This window comes from Rhipicephalus microplus, chromosome 1 (genome assembly GCF_043290135.1).
Source record: "Rhipicephalus microplus isolate Deutch F79 chromosome 1, USDA_Rmic, whole genome shotgun sequence".
In the NCBI taxonomy this organism is placed as follows: domain Eukaryota; kingdom Metazoa; phylum Arthropoda; class Arachnida; order Ixodida; family Ixodidae; genus Rhipicephalus; species Rhipicephalus microplus.
The window spans coordinates 102,632,467-102,654,791 of NC_134700.1; the positions used below are offsets into that span (position 1 = coordinate 102,632,467).

The window sequence follows — 22,325 nt, forward strand, 5'->3', positions numbered from 1 at the left end:
GTTTGCATGAATTGATCGAAAAGAACAGTGCGGGTATATGACACCATTACGAGGAAACATGTTGTGCGCTTTTTTGCGAATACCCCATAGCACCGACACCCACACGAATCAGTCAAAGGTGATTTTTAAGAGTACACTTGTAGATTAAGAAAGTTGTTATGTACTATGTAGAAGGTATATGCAATATCTGCGACGTAAGATTTACCATTTTGAAATGAGAGTTTGTGTATAGCATATACAGTAACTCTATTTGAAATATACAGGCAGAGCCCCCACAAACTGCTTCCTGCCTGTCACCGAAACTTGTCTCTAATGTCAATTTTCCGCAAAGAAAAAAAGTAGAAAGCATGTGTTGATGCAGCAGCCACCTTAAAATTGCATTATTTAATCATGTCCTTAACACCTTTCGCATGCTCTTATCTAAGGTTGCAATCTGAGGGTCATAAGAGAATGAACGCTCTATGCGATCCAGCATCTTTAGTAGGAGTCTTTGCCTATACTCATGAACGATTGTAGGAACGAAATATAGGATGCAACAGCACTGTGGTTTTATTAAATTAAACAATATGTCCATCATGACAAAAGGCAGGCATATGTATGATGATATGACAATACAAAACAAAGAGCATTTCATTCCCTGTCTTAAGGGTGTGTCTGCATGCCTACTGCATTTAAAGATATATCCCTAGCAACTACCTTACTTTTCATCGTTCAGGGACAAAACTTTGTTGAGTGATTTCACACGTGCCCCTCCCAAAGTGGATTAGTGACCGTAGTACCCACTCATAATATCAAGGTGCACAGGTTTATCATTGAAGAGTTGTAGCGCACCTGTGGAAGGGTGAAATCTTCGCAGCGAGGGTGTCTGAGCCACTTAGGAACATTCACTGAACCAGAAAGAGGCACCGTGTATCATGCTCACAATTCAAGTAAGAGACTGAGCAAGACACAACTTTTTATTTTCGACAGAATTCACAACATACTTATATTACAATTCTAATCCGCCAGTAAATAATCAATCAATATCAAAGAAAACATGAGTCCACGCTGTATACTGAATACAGTTGCGACTATAACAAGTCAAAGAGCACCTGAGACAAGTAAGATAATAGAAATGTCACCAGCAAAGGCCATACGAATGAATCTTCTTTCATTGCATTTCATCTGAAAATAACCCTTCAGTGCGGCCTATTCCTCAAGGGGAGTAGATGTTCTCAAAACGCACCAAGTTACACACAAGAATAAAATGATAAAAGCTCACGTGTATGTACACACAGCCTTAAGTATGCAAACATTAGCATCTGTTTGTCAAAATTTTTCACATGGTTACAAGTGCTTACAGTCAACATAATGGTAAACATGCACATAATACTACAATCTTGTCGCCACCACAGCTTGGTCAAAAAGTGGCTACACCTACTAAGCGACAAAAATATTTGACACAAAAATAAAGGTAAGTTGTACGAGTACAAAGTGTATGTCGCCCAATTTAATGCAAACTAAGTAAACACTGATAACTGAAATTGACGCTTCGCATGTTTTGCCAAAGAGAAATTTTCGTTTCATCCCCCATACGCAGGTACCCTTCTGTCAACTAGTGTGCTTATATCGAAATACATTTATTTATTTTCCTAAATGAGAAGCTTTGAAGCCAGTTCGATTTCTTTGATTCAGTACCTCACAGTGTACCAATGTGATTATTATGCATGATACCGCATGAAGTATGCACCTTGCAGACCGTTAAAAAAGAAAGGTGCGCCAAAAAACACTTTGAGCATTGCTCCCACCATCAACTGGCTAAATAAACTAGTTTTATAACTTATTGCTTGAGATTGTCCGGAAACCCTGGATGCCAAAGGGTTCGGCGATATAACAAAGGAACTCCACGACCATGCCATATTTATTATATAGAAAACAACAACTTGAGGTGAAAACAAAGGCTTATGAAGTGATGAGAAAGGGTCAAGGCATTTTTGTTTGAAAGCTGCTGCATAAACCAGAGTCGTGTGCAGTGTAAAGTAAAAAATTTGACAATGGTCACTCCTTAAGCAGGAGGTGTGCAGTATACTGAAGAAAGTGCTTAGCACATCGCACTATACATGTCAACACACAAGTACTTTGAAAAATTAAGAGGTGCTAAAAGCATAAGTGAATGAAATGGCAAGGTAAAGCTTCATTCACTATACCCTTGTATAGTGAATGCATTGCAAGGGTATAGTGAATGCAGTGAATGTATATTTGCATTCATATATGCACTGTTTGCAAAGGGTGCATATATGCGTTAAAAGTGCCTCAACTGTTCGCCATCGTCATTTAAAAGATGCAAACAGCACATTCATACATTCATATAGCACGAAAGGCTGACTGAATACATTTCGCGCATAAAAAGAGAAAAAAAAACAAGTTTCTGCACAGCAATATGCACAATTAGCTTGGGATTTTTCTTTTTCAATCTCGTTTTCCGGGCATATAAACAGCTCTGTGGCTACGAGAAGAAGTGCTGTTGCTGTGAAAGCAGAGACGATTTCATCATTAAAAAGACATAATTAGAGCAAGGCAAAAGTGTAGAGCAAGGCAAAAGTGTACAGCACATTTACCTTAAAAAGCAAAATGTGCTCATCCCTTTCGCAGTCATATACACATCTTCTTTACCCTTGATTCCAGATTAATATCGAAAACAACTTTTTTGGGTACTAATGCGGTGTGATTCATCATACACATAAAAAAGAGGTGCAGGTGAAGCACACGCTGGTGCTAAGCATTTTCAATATTTTTATATTTTAGTCTTCTGACTAGTTGTGAGACGTAGAAAGCTTCACAACGAGCCGTTCTCTCTTATAACAGCAAGCACTTCCACCTGTGAAATTTTACACCAGTTACCGTGCGGTAAATGGCAGTACAAGCAGTGAAGAACTTGTCAGTAACAACCAGCTTAATGTGAAAACGTGGAAATTTGTGTACGCACTGGTCTCGGCGGCAATGTCCGTAAGACCATAACCATTACGTACTGAGTCCTAAATGGCACCACACGCACACTGAGGACAGCTTATGAGTATCACCCACCAACCATCATATTTGATCGGTCATTTGGTCTTCCTTAAAAATCAGCGGTAAGCGAAACTGCCACAGTAGCCAACAGACATTTCTAGTAATACGCTTTGCGACAAGACAATTGTTGTCGCACGGCTCCACAATGCACCAAACAGTAGATTCTGCCACTGACCTGTCAGTAACATAAGCTTGTAACAACACTTGTTATAGATTAAGAAGAAAATTTTCAGAACAACTATTAACCTGCGGAGGAGCTAAGGTTTTAGGAGCCTATCCACATTCAAGCAGACTGTATCCAGGTGGGGGACGGTAGGCAGGTACTTGCGGAAACACGAGTTGGTGCAGATGGGTCTGCTGTGTAGGTATTTCTTTCGCACATGCAGAGTGCATACGCACGCACAACTTTTATGGCACGCAAACTACCAAGAAACGCTACGCAAGCCAGAGAAATCAATCTAGGGAGTGGTATACGTAATGGTAGCACACCGCAGAGAGTTTCTTGAGATAGAGATGGAGTAAACACAACGTTACACAATAATTTTAGTGATAATAGTGTTTCCGAACTATGCACACGTTCACTCCATTTTGAGAGCAATTATTGTGCGAAAAGGTGTGTGAATGTTGGTTAATTAACTTAAAACCATTTGCCTTGCAGCAACCAATCATTCACAATGTAGGGCTCCGTATAAATAGCTTACCAGCTTACCCTAGCGAACACTATGTCGTGGAATATAGCTTATTAGCAAACAACGTTAACATTTTACCCGTTCATCATTAAAAGTATTTGATGTACAAATTTTTACATTGAAGTATTGTTTCTGCAATGGGTATTTGCAGTACACTGAAGTATGACAGGCAACACTCAATTCAGCATTGGTAACAGTTATTGGCATTGGGGTGCGAACCAGCAAGGACTGTTACGTGTGTAATTAAATTTTGCCTGGTGTTTCCAAGATGTGTCTTAAACAGAGTGCATCAGAGCTGTTGAAATGCGTCAACGACTCAGGCATGCTGATTCTGCTTTTTTTTTAGACGCCAATGCAAATGCTTCATTACTGCCAAGGAATTGTAAATGACCGCACTACGCCACATCTGGCGGTACATGCGCTTCCAGTGAATATTTTTAGTTAAATTACAAACTGATATTTCACCAATTCACAGCCGGCAACCGAAAATGCACACTTCTCTTTGAATTAATTAAACAAAACATCTGACAGGTTTGGCTTAGAGCAGGTAAATTTATGTACTGGGGAGATTTAAAGAAATGCTAACAGCATGGTGAGCTGTTTTCATCGCACTCTAACTTCAATGGCAATAAAAAGATGCTAGAACGGTTTTTGATTGCATCATGGATGGCTTCATTGGCTCGTTGTTGCCATCCAGGCTGTGACAGCCTGACAAGAAATGCAGAATAGAAGAACAGGTAGTTGCCAAATAGTTCACGTTTTAATCACAATAGTGCATATAGCAACAAGTGGTGCTGAACAGTGATTTTTGTTCCTAAATGATTTTGCAGTTGTGCGTCAAAAATAAAAAAGAAAGATCATGGAGCTTGGAAAACAGAAGCATCTTGAAATTCACATTCTGTTGTTTTTCAGCTCAACACATCGTTCACTAATGCCTCGAACTCATCGAACAGTATGGTGTATACAAACCATGTGCATGTTACAATACAGTGTATTAGGAGTTTTGTTACAGAGTAACAAATGAAACCTTTTCAGAGCTTCAAAAGTAAAAAAACAATAGAAATTTAACCGTAAAGTGATCACGTTCCTCGCACGAACCTCTCCACATGAAGTCCATATAAACTAAAGGTGAACCAATGGCGGTGACAAACTACCAACTTGATGTACTCATCAATGAACTCCAAGTATCATCTGGTTTGTACAAGATAAACTGCCAAAAGCCGTGCCGATGCCAGCACCGTCGTTTGCGGAAGTAATGCGAATTTCCAAAGAAGAAAATAGAAGCATGAAAACACCAAGCAACGAGTTGGGTTAAGGTTTTTCGACAAAATTTACAGTGTGGATAACAAAAAAATACAGACTTGTATAATAGGTGGTGAACGATATGCGACTTTTGACATCTCAGACCGCTGCCAAACTTTGTCTTTAGCGAATACATCAGGGCGAGAATACGACCTGCCCGGCACCATTACAGACATGTTCACCTGCCAAAGACCGTTCATGAATAAAAAAGTGTACAGAACATTTTTTTTTATCAGAAGAGTGAGCACTATAGCAACTAACAGTGATTATGCATGATAAAGTACATTCGCTTTCATTTTTTTTTTCTCACTTTAAGCAATCTGTCTTCAGACAGCTCGTGCATGGCATTCACTGAGGGCTGCTCAGAGAGCAGCGCATCTTCGACAGAGTATAAGTGTCAAACAGCAATGAGGGTTCCTCTATACCTGTACTCTGCACACAGCGCCATCATGGAAGCCTCGGTATTTTTCCAACACACGGCGCACCCTTTTTCTCCGCCAGATAGTAATATAGAGCGGTAGAAAGTACTCACCCTGACAAGTGAACGCACAGCATTTGTAGGCTGGGTGAAAAATGGATACATTACGACGAAGGAGGTTTTTAGACCTACAATTATAAAGACCACACTCGTGAAAATACTAAATAAATAAAGAGGAACTTGCCGAGGCTGTTATGCGTGATGTGTGGACTTGGCTGCCTCATCGCTGACAGCTTTTGGCCTTGTGGCTGCAGCACATTTCGCGAAACGGGACTGTCTCGCGTCACTAAGTTGGCCAATCACTGTCCTCGAAGAGGCACGGCGAACACTCCTGAATAGAAGCCATATCCGCGTTCCCGTGGTATTTCCTAATGTTAGGCCCGTTCCACCTTCTACTCCGTTCCTACTAGCACATTGCACATTGTCCATTTTTTCACCGGGTAAGAGCCCTGACACGTGCTTTTCAGCACAACACGTAATGCGAATTTCTATACTTCTACTGCGAGGAACCACCTCCCGGTACAAACAGACTGGCACATTGCGCATGCCCTTTTGCAATGCAAGGCTCCCTGCCCAAATAGCTGAGCCGAGTATTTCGATTGCACTTCGCACAGGCCACAGGTGCGTGTAGTGCACGGGAGGAAATAAACGCCAAGGAGCCACATGTTTTCCTTTTGCTTTCTTAGCATTAGGCTTCCAGCTCAGGACGCGGCGTACCCTATTGTAAGAGCAAAAAACACTGATACCAGACAGCTCATCTTTTTTCTCTCAACACGCTCCAGGCTTGTAAAAGACTTCGAAATGGAGGCCTTTTGAAAAAGTCACTCCAATTGCTAAAAAAAAACGGGAATGGTTACCTGTTTGCCAAATGCATCTGTTCTTTGGAGAGCACTTCCAACAGCTGAAAATTACCACCAGAGGGTAACCGTTAGCTTTCCAAAGCATTAAGCTATCAGCTGATATCTTGACTCAGTGCTGTATTCAAAGTACAAACTGGGCGAAACCTTAAAATCAATTTTGATACTATCGATGCTCTTGCGTGCTCTGTATTTATTTCGCGCACTGTTGTTCCTCCTCATGCGCACGACCTGCGGCCCTGGGCGTTTCGCCAGACATCAGTGGAGACAGACCTCCGGGACAAGTGTGTGCTGGGAGCCCTCCAAGATGGTGGGCACTCACGTCACAAATGAGGGCCAAGCCGAATGCCACGTGGCTACAGTATGTCTGTCTCGTAGATCTTGGCACCCGTGCGCAGGGCGGACGACGGCACCGCCAGGTGGGTGAGCGAACCGGACGCACCGCCAGCGCTGCCCAGCGAGAGGGATGCTTTGTGCAGGATGTTGCTCTCGCTGCCGGTCTTCTTCAGGTCCGGCTTGGGTGGCGACAAGCGCTGGAGGAGCTGCAGCCGGGCGTACTGCTCTTGCAGCTGGCGCTGTTTCCGTAGCAGCTCCTGCAACACAAGGTGCTTGACATCAGACACTTGTCCGTGAAGTCATTGCTTTGTTTTTCATTCTCTTAGGCAATTATTACACATTTACTACACACAACACTGTTTTATTGATTGAAATAAAATAATATATGAGTATGATTATATTACAGAGGGCATTGAAAACCTTCTTTGCTTACATAACACAATTACCATTCCAGCCCACCTGCATTACAGTATTATTTACAATCACCTAAGCAGTATGGGCAAAACTTTTTAATGCTACTGACAAAAACAAGTTGGTAAAAGTGGAATGGGATGTGGTTCAATTTTTGTTGATAATATCCATACGAAAAGCTCATGGTATCTCCTAACAGTGGAATATTAGTAATTAAGGTTAACGAGAACCATGCCCCATGCTTGAATTGATCTTTTTATAAATGTAGCTATAAAATAAAACCTCATACTTTGCTTGTTGAGTCATAACATGGATATAAGTGACTTGAATCCAAAGTACTCAAGTGTTTCTGCCAAGTACGAATGTACTGAGTGAAGGTAACTGTCGATTTAGAACAGTGTCTCTGCACTGTTTCCAGGACAGCTATGGATGTCACGCATGCGATAATGGTTTTGCGTAAGCATAAATGGTTATTTCAGCAACTTATATGAGAGCGTGCAGCAGCATCAAAAGAGAGCGAAAGATTGAGGAAAGTGAAAATGCAGGCCACCTCATCCAGACAAGTAAGTATCCACACAACCAAGTACCAGATGGTGGTAGTTCTCATCTCTCGAATAAATCCGGTGGGTGCTGTGAGAGTTCAACTTGGTGCAGTCCACCTTCTTTACACAGAAGGTCACATATCGCATGCCTCTACGTTCCACATGATAGCATAAGCGCGAAAACAACCAGCAAATCCCAGCACATACAGACGTTTTTGTAACTGGTTGAGCGGTTAAGATCAAGAGCCACTGGCAGTGCGCATGCAGGCGGTGCACAAGAAGGCAAGACGAATGAACGTGACGAGCGTGTACTACTGCCGTTAAGTAGTCTTGTCTTCTTGTGTCCCCTATTTTTGCGATCAAGTCTACTCCAGACTATGAAGCAAACGAAGCACAGTAAAGTATTTTATTATGTGAAAAAAGGAAAGAAAAGGCGAGGAAAGGTGCCACAATGCCATATAGTGGTGATTTCCATCTTCCCCACTCATGAGCGAGGATGAAGCAACTTCGATGGCAGATGCTGTTCAAAGTGTTGGGAAGGCTCTATCTTGAGTAGATGGTGTTTTTTCATAATATAAAAGAAAGTTTACTTTTTGATATTCTTGGTGGTTAGAACTATTTAAAATATTATTATGGTATGATGCATTATGGTCTTTTAAGTCTTCTGATGTACCATTGACCAATACATCTGCAATATACAGCAATTGTGTAATGAATGCTACCTAACATCAAGTCTCACCTCAAAAACGCAGAGCCTGGCAAATGATATTGAGGCATCGTTTCGCGAGACCATCGGCTGTGACCATGGTAATGCTTGAGTAGCTACGTGCATATATTTTGCACTTATTTTTCCTTCCCGCTTCCCGAGTTTTACACGGCTGAGTGCACGTTGACCGACCTGATGTCGCGAGTCGAGCAGCTCCTGTCGGCTGCGTGCCTGTAGGCCTTCCTGCGAGTTGACGCTCTCACTGCTGCTGCTGTTGGAAGAGAGCTGGTCTCGCCGGCCACCGCTGCTGCCGCTGCTGCTGCTGCTCGCGTCCTCCGCGGCCAGCGCGTTCGTGCGCACCGGCTCCGAGCGGCTCCGCTGTGGGCCCGTGGGCGATGTCACTGGTGACTTGCTCGTGGTGCGCGGTGGAGGTGGCGGCGGCGTCTTCTTGTTAACCCCGCCGCTGCCTGGACCGTCGAGGATGACTACCGTGGCGCCGGAGGGTGGTTTGGCACTTCCCACAGACGCAGAAGAAGAGGCCCTCACGGGTGAGTCTGCCGATAGCGGCCGTCCGCCACGTTTGTCTGCCGGCTTCGAGAAGGTCTGCAGCTCATCCAGCAGCGCATCCAGGGCATTCTCCGAACGCGCTGCGGGGCTGCCCTTGCTGCTGTCACTTGCCGCGCCGCCGGCCGGCTCAGCCGTCGCGTCGCAGGTCTGCGTGGTCACGGACAGAATCCCGCACCGAAACGTGCAACAGTTATCGGCGTACCAGTGTGATATCGCGCTGGCGCTTAGCTTTTAAACGGTCTGCACCCGTACTCACAAAACAACATCTTGCATGGGCGTTTTCCAACTGGCCAACTGTTCGCTCGCTTTTGGTATTTCTGACAGCTAGCAAATGGCGAGATGGATTGGTGAATTATCAATACAAGAGCGAAGTTTTGATGATACGGGTACTGGCGACCTAATCATTTATTGCAAGAAGTGTGGCGCGAAAGCGCGCTAGGACACCACGCACTCGCTTCGCTATACACGATGGAGCCGTGACGGACACTTTGGTGCCTCGTCTCGTCCCCTCTGCTCGAGCCCAGCGCCCACTCACGCCACAGACTTCGATAATTCAGGCAGACCACGAAGCATCAAACTGCGTGCACGTTTAACACCTTCGGTAGCTGAAGCTCTCATAAGTGGGATTAAAACTGTCAAGCACTCTCAAGTGCGTGCCACTTTTTTGGGCAGCGACTATATTTTATTTACTACATGAGATAGACTATCCACGCTGTTTTGTGTGTATTGAAAACTATCATCAGCGAATTTGCGGATTCCTATTCATCCAGACTTTAATGCCCTTACCTCCCAAGGTTTCAGAGAGAATTTTAGTGTGTGTATCACCATCATTGCATAAAAAAAAGAAAGGCTAAATTTAAAGGGAAGAGTTTACAGAGAGCATTCTGCTAATGAATATGCCAACAGATTCAATTGAGATCTTAGAGCTGAAGTGTTATATTATGAGGTCACTCTTATACATAAGCTTGTTGCACTAATGTCACACAAACACATCTTCGAATTGGTGCCGATAAACGTTACTCGCGAGTAGGCTTCTCAGCTGGACCTTCTCATGGGCTGCCTCTGTCAACTCCTTGAATGCATTGCTTGCAAATCCCATAATTTGTTCGTTTGGTCTCTTTGTAAAGCTACGTACCTCTTTCACCTGCAGTGGGCATCAACTAAGGCTCTGCAGTTCTGCATTTCATTTTTCAAAACTGAATGCCTGGTAGTGATTCCCTCTCCACTAAGTACCTTTGTCGACGACGGTATCCTCACGCTAAATACTCTGTTCGTAACGCCCCTTTGTGTCAAGGCCAACCTGGTGGTGGTGGTAGAAGAAGAAAAGGTGGCTTATTTTTGAAGTCCGGTAGGGAGCACGGTGCAGTGCTGGTTCTCTAGTATGGGTTTTTTATCACTCTTTCCCATATCATACAGTTGAAGTAGGGTAAATTTCAATGCAGATTGGCCACTTCTTCACCGACTCTATTTTATACAACTTTGATGTTCGCTGCGGTTTTAGAACAATGTCCCCCCTGACAAAAAGAGCTATATTTTGTGTTTCCACAATGTAGCGAAGGTAAAAGATTACATGCTAATATTTGTCCTGTTTTTCCCCCGGCATTTCTTTGTACAGTTTTGCAAAGCACTCATATATAGCCTGCCCTAGTGTAGTAATTGCCCATAGCATCTATACTTGCAATGCATAATGCTTCTCTCTGTATGCAGAACTACTGCAGAGAAATGTATTCAGTATTGTCGCTCATAATTTTGTTTTCGTTATTTGATGCAGTGAAACAAAAAGTTCATATATCACTCAAAAGGTGAAGCATGGAAAGCTATATATAGCAATGCATTAAACAATTCACCAAAGTAAGCCTTACAAATTTATTAGTTTGATTCACAGCGGTGAATATTTGCCTGCCAATTAACTTAAACATCATAGTGTCCATTGCGCACTCACAACTATGCTCACCTCTGAATTGGTGAGCGCAGAATTTCACGATGGCTTAAAGAGTGCAAAACAGAAGCTAGCACAGGCATCAATCATGTCTCCCCTCACATCTCCGAGGTAATGCGGTTCCACCATTAGGCGCACAAAGGCCGCACACAGATAGCTGCTAGCTGTCTGAGTTCGCTGAGCTTTTCTATGTACCATGGTATTTACGACCGCCACTGCGATGATCAGCGGACTGCCGCTATCTGCTGAGCAAAATCTCACACGCTTTGCCTCATAATATCCCGCGTTCCTCTCACTCTTATAGTGGCAAGCATATCAGAGTGGTGCTGCACATCTGCAGACGCTGGCGTCTTCAGGTGGAAAGCAGCGGCACGCCAGATACATTTCACTTGATACTGCCAGCGCGGCAGTACGAGTGGGCTGGAGTCCTTGCGAAATTCTCACCTGCCCCCTCCCCCTCTTGCCTCCCAAGAGCAAGCTTAGTCATACCACAACGCAAATGTTCTGTGCCTCCCTGCCCCCCTGAAAAACACAATTATCGTCCCCCCCTCCTCGGGAAAAAAATCCTGGTATCCCTTGTCCTTAGGCTATAGCCACCTCAACAGGCACTATATTGCTGCTTCCTGTTGCCTGCAGCGTTGTTTTATCGGCTTACAGCCCTCGCAGATTACTGTGAGCTGCGAGATTCTTTTAGCCAGTTCTGTTAATCGGCAAGCGGGAATAATGAGTAGAAGGGGTACACATCGACTCTGTGCACGTTCATTGCTGTGACTACGACTATGCCCATGTGAGGCGCTGATTGGCTTCGGGCTTGGACGGTAGCACAAAAATCGTGAAAGGAGTCATCACGTCAGCAATGTCGAATAAGCTTTGTCACTTAGAGAGAGAAAAACTGAGAATTAAGCGGCAACCCACGAGGAGAACTGCCAGGGATGTGCCAACACTCAGACTCAAAGCAGCAGGCAGCAATTAGGGCACTGCTAATGTATTCTTACACAATGAAACGTGAATTGCCGATTGGAGCGTCCTCTAATCGCTATCACATCAACAATCTGGAAACCGATCCCTTGGAAAGTTGCAGCCTAAAGAATGACGAACATTTATCTAAACTCGCAGGTATTGCGGCTCGACGAGATTATGAAATAGAAAAATAAAAATAAAAAAAAGCTCGGTAACAGCAGATTCTAAACATTTTGGCATTGCTTTCGCACGCACTTAACATTCCAGATGGTGGCTGTAGGATACAAAACCACAATATTTACTGCCTAATAATTAAAATACTGAAACAAACTCAACTTAAGTTGTCTGTAAACTTATGAGTGTTATGCTTATTTACACCAAATAGCATTATGAGATTTCAACAGATTTCAACAGCCGGTATCATTTTTTGAAACATAACCAGTATAATAGATTTCTTCTAATGCATTTTGTAAAACGAAGCAGCAATGTTATATGATAAAAAGGGCACTTTTTCAGTTGACATTGCTATGTATGTGTTTGGTAATTGAACTTGAAAAAATGCTTTCTGTAAGTGTCTCGATGAAAAGAGCTCAGTACTATATGCTATCTTGGCGTAACATGATGTTGGAGTGACGAATCTTCATCAGCTCATAATTGTTGAAAAAGAAGTGAAGAGAGTGATTTATAAAGTATGATAAAAGGACAAATAAAACTGGTAGAGAATATCATTTCTGCTAGGTGTCACACGGATACAGGTCAATTGCTAAGCCAACTACTTGACCTACCTCAGACAGAACTCGAAATATTACATGCTATCAAGCGACGGAAATTGTAACAAATAACGAGATGGGATGTAAACAACTCAACGGTAATTTTAGTTGCTTCAAAAAGAGGCCTCATCGCGGCCGCAATGCCCATCTCCCTCTCAATGCGGCAGTTAGTGCGCCTTGCGAACTAACTGGTATACTTTGTTGTGATCGATGTTTAGATGTCGGGCTGCACGAGGCTAATGTCAGCCTGTTAAATACACCTTCCTATTTTATTTACATATTCTCTCAATGTTTTCAACATGTCATGTTCTGCACAAGCAGGCTTTCTTTTGTACTTGCAAGTTTATTCATTTCATTGCGCGAAGGAATTTTCAGGCGCCCTCAGCTACATTTCTGTAGATGTCTTGATACTCATCACACTGCTTTTACTAGCCATCGGTTATATGTTCATATTATGTGACTTGCCCTGGTTCAATTTTTTAAATTTAACGTAAAAACTATTATGTCGGCGACCCTTAGTTGCTTTTTGATCCACTCTATTTTATCCGATCTTTAATTATTACCTTATTCTCGACCATTCCATCGCATGCTGTGTGATTTTATCTTTTTTCCGAATTTCATCAATAATATAATATCATTTTTATTATCATTATTATTCTCCAAGTTCCTGTCCCATATGATAATGCTGGCAATACACAATAATTGCACTTTTTCCATTTTAGGAACAATGGTAAGTTTCTTTTGTGGGCCGGGAATATATATGTCACATGCTCACAACTCAATCCTCATAATTTTTTGTTAACTGAAGTCTACGCCAGTGAATTCTACTACTAGTAATCTACCTAACATACATACTCGATTTACAGCACGGTGGCCAACCGGAAACGGCCGTGATTTCACCTTCGCCTTTGTCTTTTGTTAATTTCTCTCAACACTATGTTTGTGCAACAATTTAGGTCCTTGATCATTGTTTTGCGATTTGCTGCTGAAGATCATCACATTGACTGTGAACCATCAGTGGCTGAGATACCTTACACTAGTCTTTATTCCCATTCCTTCCCAACTTCGACATTCAAATACTTCTAAGTATGCAGTAGGCGACACTGGAGATATTGTACCTCTTCAGCTGACCCCCCCCCCCCCCCCCCTTTTTTTGTGTAGGATACTTCTGAGCTTTCTTTTTTTTTTTAAAGTGAAGCTTTGCAAATGTTGGATGGGGTGTTGAGTTATATTTTGTGTGCTCTTTGACAACGCAATCCTTCTAAATTCGGTAGAATCTCCGATTATTCTAATGCTTTTCAGCCATGTATGGTAGTCGTATGTGGATTTCTTGCCCTAAATACACAGGACTATAATGATTCCTCCATATTTGTGCCAAAAGCACGTTATGTAATCTAGTCAGGCTTTCACATTCACCTTTCTTTTAATTTTAAGCTTACTCTCATAAGTACAGTCATCCATCAGTCATTCACACACACAATCAGTCATCCTTTCACGTACTTCTTTGATCAGTCCAGGATGCAGATGCCCAGTTTGTGTGACAGCGCTCATGGCCATGGCAGCCATAGGCTGCGACAGCGCTCATGGCCATGGCAGCCATAGGCTGCGACAACGCATCAGCACTGGTGGTGATATATTCGCTGGCGCCAAACTTCAGGGACTGGCACACTTTTTTGTGCACACATGATCAACATGAGATGATCAACGTGACTATGTGCAGGTGCTCACCAGCATGAGGGCAAGTGCTCCGCATGACAAGCATGCACGATTCAGCCTTAGGAGAAGGGCAAGTTACCCCGAATGGTTTCTTATCACATTTCATATCAATGCCTCCTCCAGCAGCAAGAGACTTTCTGTCTGACTGGGCACCAGTGATGGCCCTTAGGACATACTTATGACAGTTGTTCTTCCTTATCTAAGGAGAAACATGATTACCGTGGCCTGTTTTCTTGCGCCTGGCTTCTCTCCATCTTCACTGTCGATCGCACAGGTTGTGATAAGGTGCACACGATACAAAAACAGGAAAGACAAAAACAGGTGCACAGTGTCAGAGACGCACACTGAAACCTAACAACGACAGTCCACGTAGGCACACAGGTTGAGTTTTGTAAAGAAGGCACTTCTTCGACTGGGATTAGTCGACACACTTGGAAAAGTGCATAGATTTACGCCACAGGGACTTCTACAAGTTTTTTTTGTTGTTTGAGGCAAACTGCGAAAGTCTCATCTGGTTCTCAGCTGGAACCACAAGAATTGCACTAGCGCTACTGCGAAAAATATTTGCCCGAGCAGAAAGAGTATAAATAATAAATAGAATGTTCAAATGTAATGAGTACACGCTCTGGTGCTATTGAAACCAGCCCGCTGTCAACAATTTTAAGCGAGTGAATGCTTGGAGAAACTTTTCGATAAAAATCTGCTGAACGAACTACCTCCTAGATGACTGCTTCCCCATGACTAATTAGAGCTCAAACATGGGGACTACATCTCCACAATCATTTATGGATAGCTACCTGCACAGTGTTTAGGAATCATCTATTCCACTTACATCGTCTTAGATACCAACTAGAAACAGCACTGATGCTGCTGCTTTTCATAGGAAGATTCATGACTATGCATCTGTTTCATGCCCACATGGCACCTGTCTCCTGTCGTTGCAGTGCGTAAAGCTGCTGTCCCCGTTGTGCAAGACCAGTTCTCTCGTGGAAGGCTAGTTCACGAATTCACTGCCCCTGCTCATAAGGTAGTGCCGAATCCGTGCTGCACAAGATGGCTCCAGCCACAGAAAAAGACAGAGCTGATTGTCCAGCAAGTACGACAGTGATGATGTGTGGTGATTTGTGATGCAAGGGCCATCTGATAGTGAAAGAGCACCCAAATCATGAGTTGCTACCGTCAGAACGACAGTGAATGTTTTCTGGTAGTTGGACATGCCAGGCATTGTAAGCGGCACCGTATTTCACGAATCACAGTCATAAGAACTCGCGAGACAGCGGACCAGTAGCATAGGGCTTGCACGACATTTGGACTCTCGTATTTGTTTCTGCATTTCTTTGCTGCTGCTCTGGAACATCCCCTAATGAAACCCAGATGGCACCACCATCAATCGTAGTGCAAGGTGGATCGAATAAATTTCTTCACTTGACATCATCATTATGAACAAGAGGAAGAGTACGCCTCTTCACACAAGCACACACTCAATATGCTACAGTTGTATATTCTATACGTAGTTCTGCGTCCATTATTATGATCATCAAGGTGCTTGATAAACAAATAGAAGAAGACTCCTCTTTGGTACGAGCACACGCTCAATATGCTGTAGCTAGCTATGTCATATGTGGCATTGCATGCGTTACGTCAAGCGACAACAACACCTTGTGACAGCCTGGCCCCTTAAAGAGCTTCGCATTTTAAAACATTATTGTTATTGTGTCAGAAATTATACGCACCACAGTCCCTGTCGTTTTTCTGGGAGAAAAATGTGAGTGCAATACTGACAGAAAAATTCAGTAGTCTACAAAAACATATGAATGCCTTCCACTACTCCCAATATCACATATCGTGCAATCGCGTATGATTGACATTGCTGAAAGTCTTTGCTAGTACACGCTAGTACACCTATTAGCCATCTTATCAGTTCACAGATCTTTAAGAAAGGTGGCTCATTCGCATGTATCTACTGAAGAAGCAGATGCTATGCTTCCTTCTTTGTTTGCATTCATATAATGCAGAATGTCCTTAGGCCGCTGCATTGTGACAAAGCTAGGTGTTTAAAGGACCATCTCGTAATGTCTTCAAGCCCTTGCTTCATGCTTTTGCCTCGCTCCCTGTGTTCCAATTCTTTAGCGAGAATAATCGAGGTGAATGTGACGGCAGTCATCAAATCACTTCAATAAAAAATTTGCCCCGCATTTGCATGTTACACTGTAAATGTCGTTGAAAGATGATAGTCTTGTGTCTGGAGAGAGTGAACAAAACGTTTATTTGATGTTCTGCACAAGAAAATCGGTGAATGGTATTCTGGAGGCACTGCATTACAGTGCCTCGAGCGTGCAGCGAAGACGAAAGAGCACATCAAGTCACGTCACACGTGAGACATGAGCGCTATCTGGCGGTTATCCTGGACAACGAAGCGTGCGGCGTGCATGCCCGTCTCGGAAGTGATAAGTTGTAGAATGCAAAGCGATGGGTAGGTGCCACCACCATGTTGTCTTAGGAAAGGGTTGGAAACACTTGCCTTTTCGTGCAAGCGTTGCATGGTCAGCACAGCGTGATAAACACTAAGGTTCTTAGAATTCCTTATGTATGCATTTTCTAGTAAAAATACACACATACAGAATATTCATGTATTGTTATGATGCCTCAGATATGCGCAATAATTGCTGTTTAATTGACAATCGCACAAATATGAATGCTGAATCTTGAGCAATATTGGTGTGCCCTGCGTATGGGGTCGGCTGTTCGGGTCATCCTTTGATGCCGTTTAGGGTACCATTAAGGGCAGACAAACAGACAGACAGAAAAACAGACAGGCAGACGAAAATTTTTGCGTCAAAGGTCCCCAAGAAAGAGTCTTTAAAAATGCAGCGTAGAGCAGGTGGAAACTTGGGTAGCGAAAGTCAGACTGTTCTCTAACGAACAGAGATGATTGATGATGCGCAGTCAGGCTTGTTGTAACTTGTACTGAATCGGGCGGCTATGGTCACTTTCAAGAACGTCATTTGATACCTCTGGTGAGAGCATAAAGTAAAAAAAAAAATAGACGGTGAATGGTTTCACGATTCATTCAAAATTTCGGATGATGTTTTATCTTGGCTCTTTCGAGCAGGGGTGTAGCCAAAAAAACAGCCCACTAACCCCTTTCCCGCCTTCCCCAAGGCATCTTTCTTCGCCGCCTGCAGAGTGCTCCATTACCAACAGGTCATCCAGTATGAGATAATGCAAGCTGAATCACAGCCCCAACCCCCACTGCTTGAAGTTCAGAGGGTGCCCTTCTGTCATGAAAATTTCCACAGTAGGGACCACTCTCCAGTGCATGGCATCCTCAGGTAAGTGAGACCAGATATAATGAAATGCTGCTTTCACAAGATGATCCATAAAGCACAGAATCTAGCACCAATAATGTCATCATGATGCCACAAAACGGAGAGTACAATAAACTTCAGTGTCAACTCAATATCACATTCTATTCGAGTCTCTTGGAGCTTGCGCGTTTGCTCCTTCAGTGTTCGCGCAACATCACTAAACAGCAGCTTTGCAAATTTTTCAAAAAAAAAAAGGGAACAAAAAATGTCTTCGGCCAAAAAGCTACACCTATCCGAGAGCTTCAGCTACCGAGAAATACGCTCGGGCTCAAAATCGGGCTTCGCATTCTTTCGACACCAACCTTATCCGACCATCCCAGTGTGGAGTACCCTCTCCACAGGCTGCAGTATCGGTTTGAGGGGAGAGCAAAACAAAAGAACGTAAGAAACTCAAAAACCTTGAACTCACTCAACCCACAATTCACCACAAAAAAGCACGGATGTAAGCAGAAAAAAAATGGTTTAAATCTAAAAACAAACATTAAAGCACAAATAAACACAGAGCTAAAAAAACTATCAAAACATTATGCTGGATCAAAAAGTCATTCTTATTTTGTATATGTAGATAGATTCGCCATTCTAACATTTACTCTTTCAGTTACACTCCTCAAAAAATTATGCTTTAAGTGTTGTCTGACATTCCAAAAATTGTCATATAAACACTTGTAAAAATGGTAGCAATGCAAAAAACAGGTGAAAGACTATAATTCTGAAAAGAGCCCAATGCAACGTCGACACGAGACAAAAACTAAACAGAAAGTCACGAACCAAGGCAATATGCAAACAGAAGCCACTGCTCGCTGCTCAAGGATTATTTCCAAAGCAGATCAACACGATTAATTACAGGAAATCAGGGTCAGAGCAACGAGTAGCGTACTCGTGAGCTGCCACTCTGAAAATACTTCTCCAAAAACGAGACCATGCCAAGAAAGCTCACGCTCATGCCAAAAACTGCTTTGGTTCGGGTAAACGAGCATGCGAACATCCGAGGCCCAATGCTGCTTTCCGTAACTTTTGGTATATGCAGAACACGCGGTGGGCAGTGCAAGACAGTGCCCCTCACCAGTATGACGCCATCCGTCGCCCAACGAATTGAATCGTCATTGCCAACCAGATGATCTCTACAGCAAGACAAAAGCCTCTTCCACCTCCATTGTGATATCCTGAGCTGGCAACACGCGGTCTTTCTCTTCATACACTAACGTGATTGCTTTACCCAATTGCTGCATTTTATTTTCCATTAGCATTCATGCTATCAGTATATACTGCCATCGTCATTTACCATATCCTCAACATGACCGGTTTTTCCCTGTCAATGAAATCTGCAATTTTATCATAAGCGTACTGCCATACAATGGGTGTTCTGTTGTTGCTTTAAACCTTCAGCATATGACTTCCATTATTTTGAACCTAACAGAAACTGACAAAGTTTAGCCATCCAGCATATTTCATTATACATTCACCAGGAAACAAAAAGTACTGAGCCTTATTTTTAATAAGCTTAACCCACTCTATCATGCGCTAAGGTCTACTGATGCCAAAACATAAAACACACCAGATCCTGCCTCATAACTTCATGATGAAAACAAGCTTTTACAAATTTTGTGCATACAAATGAGCTCTCATTATACTGTGATACTTTAAGCACTGTCAAACTTTCTACTGCTGTCAATAATCATAATATAAGGCAAATAGCATCTAGATCTTGTTCTGCTCAATGGTTTTTGATATTGTGATTTCTCAAAGCCATGTGATACATTCGCAAATGAGACAGTGGTGCCAGCCTTCAGTTATTTCTGCAACAATCACACATTTTTTACCTGTCCACATCACATCAAGTGGCTCTATTGCTATCTATTTCATATGCAGAACAACCCTGTTTAATTAACATTTCCACATAATGTCTCCAAATGGCTTGCCACTGCTGCCACTTAACAAAAGGACTGTTTCCTGACCCCATACTTCTGTGATACCCCTGGACACTCTAAAGCACTAGTTTATACCGTTATCTCTCCATTTAATGATGACCGTGACTATGACACCAGCTTTCATGTGAGGTCGTAGATAAATAGATGAAGGCGCTTTCGGTTTCATTAGCATTTATAATGCTTACTAATACGAGCACTCATTCATGCCATTTTCGTTTCAAAATCTGCCCAAAGCAGGGCTAGAACTGCTTTAGCCAGTAGACAATAGATTCTTCATACAACCAGCGTCATTTCTACACCATTAAAAAACTGGAATCGCAAGGTTTAGTGCACGACCAGGCGAGTATGCGGTGACCAGTCAAGCTTGAATAATTTCATGAGTGCCATTAGAGACTACAATAGTCAAATGTCAAATTTTTACTTACAATGATATAACCTGTCAGAACTGAATTAACCTCAAAGGTGTGTTCGTTTTGTGTTTCATTTAACGGAAGTCGTTATTTTTTTATTATTGAAAGCACATATTATTGAACATCAATACAGCTTAGATGTAAGTTATGTAAATCATGGCCATTTGTATTTGTGTGAGCCCACGGAGTGAGAATGCACACATTTGAGTGAGTACTCTCGAAGTGCTTCTTTTTTGTTCTTTGAAGGAACTGATGAGAAAATGACGCCTACCTCTATACAAACACGCTATGTTTTTTAATATAGGATGCCACACAGTACACGTTTTTTTTAAGAATAGGAGTTCTCCCCAGGATCAATGCATGTTCTTTAAAGGTCGATGTTTTTCTGCAGAATTACCAAAAAGGCTTCTAGAGGGGAACTTTATTGTGTGCTGCAGTTAAACACAGCAAAAAGCTATAGCCTCAACTCTACCCGTTTTCATGAATGAGGTCGGTTCATCCAGAATTCCCGCTAACGAAATGTTAATAAAGTGAGTATTGAGTTTTAAATGACAAACTATACTATCAGTTATGTTCATTATCTCTATAGAATGGTAGAGGCAGAGGAGTCCTGAACGGGTCATCATACGGTGAATACAAGATCGCACTCCAGTTGCATAAGTGCCATTAATTATGGCAGTGGGACTTTGATAGGCACTAGCATCAATCGTAACAGCATGATAGTGTTCGTCGAACCTGGTATTCATAACTTGTTACATTAAACTTGTGTCACACTAGCATGATGCACAAAGTAGGGCGTCATACTGAGTTCACTGGCACAGCAAAACGAATGGCGGCAGGGCTGACGGGGGCTGTCTCCGCTGCTGAGCGCCAAATGGCTCGGTGGCATAGTACTCCAGGCACCGCAAAGAGACAGAAAAAAAAAATGAACAAACCACATCCCACAACTAAAGAGAACCGCAAATAAATAGAGGGCAGGAGCGGGGTCTTGCCAGGAAACGGGGCGCTACATGCAGCCTGTTTAGCAGCACAAGACGAGGAATGAGCAAGAGGCAGACAAGAGAGCCATAGTTACTCTATTTTCTCCCGGAAATTAGAACTCCACTTCCAAGCCTGCCTGCTTGACTAACGGGGGAGGAGAGAAGGATGACAGGTGTCAACAGGGTCCACAGTTGGCCCCATCTGAGAGCCTGTTGCAGTGGCTGGGGCCCCGAAAAACTGGGCGGGGGCGCCAAAAATTGCGCGCACAAAGCTGCACAGTGATAGGGTGATGCTGCCGTGGGACATAAGTGCAGTCATGTTTCACGCTCCGTGTAGGGGACATCATTTTTGCCTTGCAAGTTGAGTCAATTATGGCATATGATAAGTGCCAATGACGACTGGTTCTGAGACATTGCTCGTATTTTGTAAGGATAAAAACCCATATTCACTATGCCTGCAGTTTAAATTTGAAAGAGCATAGCATGGTTAGTCAGGTCACTGCAACACCAGGCGGCTTGCATTCTATGGTAAGCATCACAATTCTGCTAATTCTCATTTATTAGTTCTTCATACAATGGAAGAAAAGCATTATTCCATGTCAGTGCAATCTCTGTTTTATAATTCTGTTAATTAACGGGAAATGTTCTCAGTGACTGCGAAACAGCCTCGATTTCACAAGCTACACTTTCTATCTTTGCGATACGAGTTGTAATCGCAATGAATCTTTGAACACAGCTATTATTTGCATGCTATCTATGGCCAAGATAACAAAATAGTATCAAACTTTTAACTGAACATGTGTGCATGTAGCAGCTTCGTGTACATATGGTTCTGTTTTCAATTCTCTTTAATGGTTCTATTAAACAAGCTTCAATTTGATAGAAGTAGCAGTGGTAGCATTAGGTGAATTTCACTATGGTATTAACAGCCTTGATATGGTCATCGAAACATCGTTTTAGGTGTATGTGTAGAAATTCCACATGTTCTTTTTGTTTAGAAAATCATTATGTGTGAAGGAGATATGGGAGGTATTACTAAGTAGTACAAAAATACGAGCTGGGATTCCAACTATTGCTATTGAACATCGGAAAAAACACCGGAAGGAGCCCTACACGAAATCCTCTAATCTGTTAATAACTTGTACTTTAATGCAGCCGCCGATTTGCCTGACTGATTATATGCAGTTCTGAGTCATACAAATAAAGCGCCATTTTCTTTATCTTTCTGGCCACCTAAAGAGAGCCTTCAACATGACTGCGTTGAAAGAGTCCTCCTCTTGGGAACTGATATTGACCACAGACGTCACCAAATGTGTAA

The 22,325-nt window shown here is 42.7% G+C and overlaps 1 protein-coding gene across 1 annotated transcript in view; it reads right to left on the reverse strand.

Moving 5' to 3' along the window:
- Window positions 1–938: 938 nt before the first annotated feature.
- Window positions 939–22,325, reverse strand: part of LOC119178424 (coiled-coil domain-containing protein AGAP005037) — a 421,294-nt gene continuing 399,907 nt past the window's right edge. Inside the window, exons 23-26 of the mRNA XM_075886482.1 lie at window positions 21,103–21,152; window positions 17,992–18,031; window positions 8,562–9,083; window positions 939–6,967 (exon numbers count right to left, since the gene is read on the reverse strand). Of these exons, the coding sequence (XP_075742597.1) occupies window positions 6,731–6,967; window positions 8,562–9,083; window positions 17,992–18,031; window positions 21,103–21,152 (849 nt within the window). The 3' untranslated portion in view covers window positions 939–6,730. The remainder of the gene's footprint in view (window positions 6,968–8,561; window positions 9,084–17,991; window positions 18,032–21,102; window positions 21,153–22,325) is intronic.